Source organism: Vitis riparia, chromosome 18, assembly GCF_004353265.1.
Source record: "Vitis riparia cultivar Riparia Gloire de Montpellier isolate 1030 chromosome 18, EGFV_Vit.rip_1.0, whole genome shotgun sequence".
Taxonomy (NCBI): Eukaryota; Viridiplantae; Streptophyta; class Magnoliopsida; order Vitales; family Vitaceae; genus Vitis; species Vitis riparia.
In genome coordinates, this window is record NC_048448.1 from 6,241,830 (window position 1) to 6,251,401 (window position 9,572).

The window sequence follows — 9,572 nt, forward strand, 5'->3', positions numbered from 1 at the left end:
TATGAAAATAAATATATTATTTTATAATTTATAATATGCTTTAAGTTAATTTTATCAAATAATCTTTGATACTTAAAGTAAAAATTGAGTAACAAGTTTTAATTTAATAATTTAAATATAACTTAATTTAAATTATTAAATAACAAGTATTGAATTTTATTAAACACTATTTAAAAAAAATTATAATTTTAAAATGAGATTTCTAAATTTATATTAAAACCATAGTTTCTATAGATGATTTCAAAAAAATAAAATAATTTAAAAATAAAGTGCCAACCAAAGACATAGGATTGAACAAAAATCTAAAAAAAATGGTAAATTATATATTTTAAGTTAAAAGTAGTCTGATCATATAAGTTCAAATTCACTATAAATCATTTTTAATTTTTTTTACCATAAAAATTAAATAAAAAAATATATTTGTATGACCTTAGTGCCTATGTTATCAACTCTTTTAAAAATAATTGTTATTGAGAAATACGTATACTCTAACATTATAATACATTTCACTTAAGTGTCCACGACATTTGAACATAGGAAGAATTATGAACTCAATCAACTTTCAATCTATGAACAATATTTTATTTTTAATTTTTTTTATCATAAAAATTTAAATGAAAAAATACATATGAATATTTTATTTTTACAAATTTTGATATTTTAAAACAATTAAAAAACAAAATTAAAATATGTTATTTTACCATAAAAAAATAAAAATATTTTAAATGTAACAATTTCTCTTACATCATTAAGAAAAAAAGATAGGAGTAAAAAAGTTTAAATAAGTCGTTTTAATAATGGAAACTGAAAAGGTCATTGATGTGTGATTTTAGGTTTCTTTTTTGAAGTACTTGCAAGGAGAAAGGGAGAGAGATTTGGTTTCAAAGCAAAGAGGCGCCAACCTCCTCTTGATTTGAAAAACAAATCCCATCATTTAACGGTCGTCAAAATTTTGAATTTTGAACCACATTAAATGCCATACACATATATATGACAAACCAGGACAGTTACAGAACAAGAACATTTCTGTCTCAAAGTCCACCGAGACCCATAAAACCCTAATCCGAGAGATCCCAAAAAGATGGGTACGGATGTTTCTATGGATTCCGCCATTTGTGTTGCGGGTTCCAGATTTATTAGGGCAGGATTCTTGGCCACGAATTGCACAGGTTTGTATCTCTACTTTCTTTTTTCTTTTTAAACGTGGTGGATTTATTTTTTACGGTTTTGATCTGTTTGGTTGAGGGAAAAGGTAGGAAAACAACAAGACTACCAATTTTGAGTTTTTGATATTTTATCATCCAGTAACCAAAAAAATAAACCCGCTGCCCAGCTGAGTTCATACAATTGAGGCGACTCCTTCATTTTTGGAATGTCAAATCAGCACAGAAGATGATGTTATATTCAAAGCCTTACTTTCTTTTGGGATTTTCTTTCCTCATTTTTATTTTGGGGTTCTCAGCAGGCGAAACTCTCTCGTTCATTTTTTGTTTTCAATCTTTGGTCTTGTATCTTGTTTATCAATTATGGTGAACTTTGATCGTTGAGTTACTTTGAAATAAAAATGGACTTCCGTATGTCTATGTTTGGTTGCTAAGAAACTGGAGGAAAAGAAAGGAAAGAAGAATGAAATTGAAACATAATATTTCATTTTTGAGTTTTCTTTTTATTTTGGTTTCAGTTCGTTAGAAAAACCAAATAAACAGCTGAATTGAACCTTGTAAAGTTTGGCAGTGTGAAAAGTAGAATTTTAGATTTCATTTATTTTTTACCCTCCTCAGAATTATGGGGAACCAAGCAGAGAGCAAGAGCTAGGCTTTTCAAAATACCATTTTAGCTTCATTTGATTTTACATTTTCTTATGCAGTATCTGGTTTTCCTTTTTCTTTCCATCTTTTTAATTGAAAAAAAGGCAGCTTAGGATGCTAGGCAGACACCAATTGCAGGCTTAAGTAAATTATTTTGACTTTCCACAATTATGGAGTATATCTGTAACTACCCAGCTTCAAAGATTAACTATTGTCATCCAAACAGAGTTGGATATGTGTTTCAATACAACTCTATATCCAAGCTTTTAGGGTTTTGAGGATTCAAGTCTTGACATTCTTGTCTCTTGACCAGACAATCTTGTGATATTCATAAATTCTGGTGGAGAAGCACTTGAGAATGAAGATTCAAATTTTCATGTCAAGCCTGATATCTTTTTCCAAGGAGGGGATGTTTTGAGAACAGATGAACCTGTGATTGATGGAGGGGATTTCCCATCCATTTATCAGTCAGCACGGTTTGGGAACTTCTGTTACCAGTTTGAAAACCTATCTCCTGGAGACTATTTTGTTGATCTTCATTTTGCGGAAATTGTAAATACAAATGGCCCCAAAGGAATGCGAGTCTTTGATGTCTTCATACAAGAAGAGAAGGCAAGAAAAAGTTAAACAAGAGGTTTTCCATTATTGGTTAATTTATAATTTAATCAGTTCTGAGAAGTTCCCTTTTTGTGGACTAAAATGGTAGGTGCTGTCTGAGCTTGATATCTACTCTATTGTCAGAGCCAATAAGCCATTACAGTTGGTAGATGTAAGAGTTTCTGTGACCAAAGATGGGATGATTACAGTGAGTTTTGAAGGAGTTCATGGAAGCCCAGTGATCAATGGGATATGTATTCGGCAGGCACCACAATTAGCTGGTATCTTCCCTTTCCTGCATTGTAATTTCCTCAATAAGCATTCTCTAGATGAACAAGGCATAATTTCTATACTCACTTGTTTTCTCTGGTAATTTGAATAAAGCATCTGAAGTGAAACATGGGTCTATTACATGCAACAACTGTGCTGCAGAGATAGGATTATCTTCAGCTCAGGTCAGATACGAATTCCATTGAACAGTAGTGATTTGGATTGTTTAACTTCTTGATAAATTATTATATGTTGATGTGCTTTGCAGAGCAAACTCATCAGAATGAAGTTTGCAGCCAAGTATGAAAAGAAAATAGAAGAGCTGAGTGCCCAATGTCAGCTCAAGTCAGACGAATGCTATGAGGCCTGGATGTCATTGACAGCTGCAAATAAGCAGCTAGAGGATGTTAGGGCGGAACTTGACAAAAGGATATTCCAAAATTATTATCAAGGTAAAGAAAAAATCAATTTGGTTTCAATGAGGCTTTTGATTATCAGGTAGAGGAAAAAAAGGTTGGAGAGGAGATAGCTACTGATCATCTGATTTGAAATTCTGCTGTTTAGGAATAGTCCATAGATGGCAGGCTATTTTTTATGGTCCGCCTGATGGACATATTAAGTTTCTTATACAATAAGTGCTGAATTTCTTCTAATCATGCATAATATTCTTTTAGATCAAGCTATGGAAAAACAAGCTGAAAAGTTGAGGGATGCTTCTAATATGTATGAACACGATAAGAAGTTCTGGGTTGCATCTATTAATGAATTAGAAAGTAAAATAAAGGTAAACATATAATTTCATTTTGTGCAGATTACAGAAACCTTTCTTCAACAGATCCCATTTTAGATCAGTAGCTGATTAGTTGTGAATTAATTATTACTTGCAGAATATGAAGCGAGAGCATTCTCAACTCTCTTGTGAAGCACATAAATCTGCTAATTCAATTCCTGATTTGAATAAGATGATAATTGCAGTTCAAGCAATCGGTAAGCTTGCATCATCCCCAAACTAAAATCGGTGTTGAAATTTGTATCTTATTCATTACATGGCAGCAGTTGCAGAGTGTGATGATCTTAAATTGAAGTACAGTGAGGAGCAGGAAAAGAGGAAGAAGCTTTATAACCAAATTCAAGAAGCAAAAGGCAATCTTTTCTATCTAAAAATCTGATGTTGCCTTCTACATCCTTGGCTTGAGAGTTACACTAAAGCTTTTATTTAACTGAACAATTCAGGCAACATCAGGGTCTTTTGTAGGTGTCGCCCACTTAGTAAGGAAGAGGGAGCGTCTGGTCATGCCACAATTGTAGATTTCACTGCAGCCAAGGATGGAGAGCTTGCAATGCTCACAGGTGGTTCCACAAAGAAAATCTTCAAATTTGACCGGGTTTACACACCAAATGATGATCAAGGTATAGAACACTATGATAAATTTTGTAGATTCTCAAAATATCATGATTATACCTACTTTTTCATTTAAGCATATATCTTGGTTCATTATGAAAATTTTCAGTGATTTTAAATCATTTACATAATAAACAATGCCCTCATTATTTAAATGTTCCTGTTATTCTATGTATTTCAAGGTGACTGATTTTAAACTTTCATCTTTCCACCTCTAAAATACAAGTTACTTCTTTCCAATTCCCATTCAAAATTATGTTTGTTTCCTCCCCTTTCAAATTTCCCTGAAATGATTGCTGAATTTGTTCTCACTACTTGTGATAATTTACTCACTATTTCATGATATTGCATAGTTTGTAGGACTAATGCTGATGTCTCTTTTGTGATAACAGTTGACATCTTTGCGGATGCCTCACCTATGGTAATTTCAGTGCTAGATGGCTACAATGTCTGTATATTTGCATATGGGCAAACAGGGACAGGAAAAACCTTCACAATGGAAGGTACCAATAAGAACCGAGGAGTCAATTATAGGACTTTGGAGCAGTTGTTTAAGATTGCAGAGGAAAGGAAAGAAATTTTTACATATACAATATCTGTTAGCGTGCTTGAAGTCTACAATGAGCAAATCAGGGACCTGCTTGCCACTTCGCCAACATCAAAGAAGTAAAATTATTATTTACTCATATTCTCAGCATTCTTTTGAAAAACAAAGGGGAAATTTTTGTTCAACTGAGACACTATTTTTGTTCTTAGCCAATGAATTTGACTCGGTTAAATAATCATAAAAATGCCTTCATGTTATTGGCTCATTTTGACTAACCAATAAACTGTCAATTGAATTTGAATTTCTTTCAATGTTAGGTTAGAGATAAGGCAAGCAACTGAAGGGGTCCATCATGTACCAGGGATTGTGGAAGCCAAAGTTGAGAATATTAAGGAGGTCTGGGATGTTCTGCAGGCTGGAAGCAATGGAAGGGCTGTAGGATCAAACAATGTGAATGAACACAGTAGCCGATCCCACTGGTTATCATCAGCCTCAGCCAAATCATTATTTTCTTATGAGTCAATCTAATCTTTAATTTCATTATTTTTAAATCTGATCTGTTTCTTTGAACAATAAGGACATGCAACTAAGAGGACTTGCCTGATGATTCTTCTTTTATGGCTTAATAATTATTCTTGTTTTTGTTGGCGTGCTTTGCACAATGATTTATCAGAAAATATGACAAATGGTGTTGATTTTTCCTTCTCCAGCATGCTCTGCATAATGGTAAGAGCAAAGAATTTGATGAATGGTGAGTGCACAAATAGCAAGCTATGGCTGGTGGATTTGGCAGGCAGTGAGAGGCTAGCTAAAACTGAGGTGCAGGGAGAACGGCTTAAGGAAGCTCAAAACATTAATCGATCACTTTCAGCTCTTGGAGATGTAATATCTGCTTTAGCAACCAAAAGCAGTCATGTACCATACAGGTCTGCTTTTATTATTCTTTCTTTGAGTCAGACATGTATACGGTTTTCATATACTGATCTGTTCACTGGGGTTTTCAGGAATTCCAAGCTCACACATTTACTACAAGATTCATTAGGTAAGTGACTGCATGAACAGATTCATTTTTGGATACTGTCCAGAAAAAGAGTGTCCAAGCACCACAAATAAAGTAGTTGTTAGGTTTTGTTTTTAGTAGTGTCCGAGAAGTAGGCACCCATGCTGTAGAAAGGTTTCGTTGAAAAAGAATGGAATCATTACAAAAATGATATCATCACTGCAAAATGATGACGAAGTACTGAAAAAAGCATTATATGCAAAATCTCAATATTTTTATGCATACTATGAATCATTTTAATGTCTACCAAAATAATTAAAGTGCAGTACTTTGTTATTCTGATGTCCTTAACTTCCACTTAAACTAAAGTTCAGATAATTGGCCAATTATATACAGGCAATGATATGGGTTTTTTTATAACCTCCTCTTGAAGTAAACGGCTTTACTTGGTCTTTAGATCTTATAATGGCAAGATCAGAGACTGATGAATATAATTTGGTTATATTTGATTGGTCAAAGAATCCATCCACTTGCTGCAGGGGGTGATTCAAAAACTTTGATGTTTGTGCAAATCAGTCCTTCAGAACAGGACTTGGGTGAAACTCTAAGTTCATTAAACTTTGCAACTCGAGTTCGAGGGGTGGAGTTAGGTCCTGCCAAGAAGCAGATTGATATGGGTGAGCTTCAAAGGATGAAAATGATGGTAAGGTCAAAACTGTTTAATAGGAATGTTCTTTTGGTCAACTATGTCCTAGACACATCAGCATGTCCTTATGTTGAATTCTTTTATAGCTGTAATCTGGATGAATTAATCCTTGGCTTCTGATTTTTTGAAGCTTGATAGAGTAAAGCAAGAATCCAACTCAAAAGATGAGGCTTTTCGGAAATTAGAAGAGAACTTTCAGAATTTGGAAGGTAAGGCCAAAAGCAGGGATCAGATTTACAGGAATCAAAAGGAAAAGGTTAATGAACTTGAACTCCAGCTTGAGTCAAAGACAGAGTCATGTAGACAGCTGGAGAAGCAGTTATTGCAACTCTCAGAGGGAGTGAAGAAGGAGGAGGAAATTGGCTTGACGCTCCAGCAAAAGGTTGCTTCTTAGATGAGTTACTTTGATTCCACTTTCTTACTTTGTCACAGTTAACCAACAATTGGCTTATCTAACTCTACCATTCTTTCACAAGGTCAAGGAACTAGAGAACAAAGTGAAAGAGCACGAGCTTGAGGAGTCCAAGATACACAAGGTTTCTGCTATATTATTTTTCAACTGAAGTTTTTGCTATTCAAATCCTCACTCCTCAGTACACAATGTTCCTATGCCAGACTTTTTCTTCAATACATTTCTGGAAGTCAACATACAGGTGTTGCCATCATTTTGCTAGTGAAATGACTGACATTTAACAAGTGATTACCTGACTTAGTTTTACTATTGAAATGATGGCAACTCCCTCCCTACTGGGATGTACCATATGCCATTGGTGATTGCAATGGTATTAGAGGTTAGCCCTTTCATTTTAGAGGAAAGAAATATCATTTTCATGCCAATCATTGATTCTTGTTAATTCAAAAGACATGTTTAACCTCGTGTACAATTTGAATATTATGGAAATTGATGTATTATGCAGGTCAAGGAGCTTGAAAACAAGTTGAAAGAGAGGACACAAGATTTTGAACTTCATACCAGTATCCTTAAACAAAAGGTTGTTACAACTAATGAAATGTTACAAAATTTTCTCCCTTATCATTATGAATCTTTTCAATTTTCGAAATTTCTCTGAGACTACTCTCAATCAAACCCCAGAAAATTCCTGCAAATACTTTGTTTGTGTCAAGACAGTGAGGTGTCAATAGTTTAAGAAGAGAGTGGAGCAGAGTGATAAGCAAGATTGAGTTAGAGAGAGTGGCATTGGAATCAAGGAGAGAACCGCGAAAGAAGAAAATCTTCCTCCATTGGCTGGAAATAGAGCCTTTAAATAGTGTGCTCCAAAATAGTACCTTACACATTAATGCATCAACGATGATGTGGAAGCTTTTAGGAGATGACATGTGTCACAAAGACACAATGGTCTTTCCTTTCATTCTAGCCAAGACAGGTTGATGCATGTTAATGGTACATACTCAAACGTGGACAAACCGCTAATTTTAGCCATTAAACCAAGACTCCCCTCAAACCAATCCCAAAATGCTCAATGGTGGGAAAACCAACTCCACCATCGAGATGCACCAACGCCATTTTGAACCTTCCAAGCCCTACTCCTAACTTGGGCAAGCGTATAAGCATAAGGGTGTTGTGTTAAGAATGACACCTTTAAAAGGGGATGTGGATGATTATCTCATCACATGGAGAAATCATTTTTCTTGTTAAAGGAGTGAAACGATCAACCCTTTCAAGTGCACATAGTGTCACCTTCTCTAAGAGGTATAGTTAGAGCGACCACCTTGGCATCCACTATGGGTGAGCATCCATGTTTCATGGGTGTCTAGATAACCCGGGAATATCTTGAGAAATAGCTGTCCATGTCCAGATGATGTGGCATTATGACATACGAGCTATGTACGAAGGACATGGATCTTTCCATGCATTGGAAATCAAGGGCGAAATGCATTACAAGTCATGTTAGTGGAGAGTGTATTAAGCATGTACTGTTTCATAGAAAGACATGTCCTCTAATCAGTTGTATCATGGTGAAGCTTACATGGTGCATATTAGACACAGCATGCTGTGATTGATCCTAGTAGAGTTTACAAAATGGGACATCAACACACTGCAACCAAGCCCAAATAATCAAACAATGGGGTATATATTTCAACGAGTTTTTATGCAATGGATCATGAGCACGGACTTTCTTGGACTAAATTTTTATTTCAGTTTTGGCATATTATTATTCTTGTTACTGTCATTCTCTATTATTCATTCTTATGATATTGATTTCATTATTGCAAATGTTTATAATACAGATTAAGGAGCTTGAAAGCAAACTGATAATGCAAGGCGAAAGCTTAGGATTCCAGTCACTAGAGAAAAAGGTTTCCATCAAACATTTTATGTTATACATGAATAAACATCTTACTGCAACACCATAAACAAAAATGGAGCTACACAAGTGCTTATTTCCATTTCCCATGTTATTGCAGAACAAAGGGCTTGAAGAAAAGTTGAGACAGCCAACACCAGGTTCTGCTGAGCGGCCAAGAGTTACCCCTAATGAACAAAAAGCCTGGTCAAGAACAGGAACCATGTGCGGCACAGATCCCCAAAGTCTAAGGCGCTTAAACTCTAGTAATGGAGCAATGAGCCAGAGTTCTGGCTTGCTTAAAGGAGCTGATTCACTCCGAGAATTAAGGAGGAAAAGAGAGTTGCAAAGTAAAGGGATTGAGAACAATTTCCTACTGTCAGCTTCTCTAATTGAGCATAAGACCACCCTGCAGAAAGAATCAAATAAGGGTAGACATATCGACCCATCAAAAGCACTGGCCAGGGTTACAAGAATTACAAAACTAGCGACTGCTCAAAGACCCTTATCTAATAACAGAATCAACAGAGAACAACAGGCCACAGGAGTCAAGGAGAGGGACAATCGAACAAGGGTTTGGTCAAGATAGTACAGTGAATTGGAGGAAAATGGTCCTTAAGCCAGGCCATCTTATTAAAGGGATATCACTAGGGCATTTGCCCAGAAGTATAGCCGGCTAAATTCCAAGAGCACACGGTGACTCTTAATACTTCACCATATTAAAATCATTTTCAATTTGTAGAGCTTGAATGTTAACAATTTTTTACAGTTACCAAAGTAACATTGGATTCATTCCTTGGATAAGCATGCCAATCCTCCTAAAGGTGGATGCCAGATGTTATCAAGCTTTCTTTTCACGGTCTTCTAATTAGTTCATTTATCAAACACCAGATTTGTATCAAAACAGACTTGTACGCTTTAAGCGCTTCAATTCAC

At 35.2% G+C, this 9,572-nt stretch overlaps 1 protein-coding gene across 3 annotated transcripts; it reads left to right on the forward strand.

Annotated features, from left to right (window-relative positions):
• The first annotated feature begins 891 nt into the window (after positions 1-891).
• LOC117907050 (kinesin-like protein KIN-14R) lies at positions 892-9,499 on the forward strand. 3 transcript variants are annotated; one of them, XM_034820403.1, is made up of 19 exons: positions 892-1,169; positions 2,122-2,420; positions 2,515-2,686; positions 2,790-2,860; positions 2,944-3,127; positions 3,350-3,459; positions 3,563-3,662; positions 3,729-3,818; positions 3,909-4,085; positions 4,470-4,743; positions 4,942-5,103; positions 5,335-5,550; positions 5,629-5,666; positions 6,164-6,327; positions 6,461-6,712; positions 6,807-6,866; positions 7,248-7,322; positions 8,581-8,649; positions 8,758-9,499. In XM_034820403.1, the coding sequence occupies exons 1-19, from the start codon at positions 1,082-1,084 to the stop codon at positions 9,223-9,225; spliced, it is 3,069 nt and encodes a 1,022-aa protein (XP_034676294.1). In that variant the 5' UTR covers positions 892-1,081; the 3' UTR covers positions 9,226-9,499. The 3 variants fall into 3 exon arrangements, with proteins under 3 accessions (XP_034676294.1, XP_034676295.1, XP_034676296.1); XM_034820404.1 differs by having other exon boundaries at positions 893-1,169; positions 3,732-3,818; XM_034820405.1 differs by lacking the exon at positions 2,122-2,420 and having other exon boundaries at positions 894-1,169.
• The last annotated feature ends 73 nt before the right edge of the window (positions 9,500-9,572 follow it).

Bases quoted from the DNA above. Each gene is read 5' to 3' on its own strand.
- LOC117907050 (XM_034820403.1), top strand. From the start codon at position 1,082: ATGGGTACGGATGTTTCTATGGATTCCGCCATTTGTGTTGCGGGTTCC. The intron at 3,819-3,908 runs GCAATCTTTTCT...TGAACAATTCAG, and splicing joins CCAAATTCAAGAAGCAAAAG to GCAACATCAGGGTCTTTTGT. The intron at 6,713-6,806 runs GTTGCTTCTTAG...TTCTTTCACAAG, and splicing joins GCTTGACGCTCCAGCAAAAG to GTCAAGGAACTAGAGAACAA.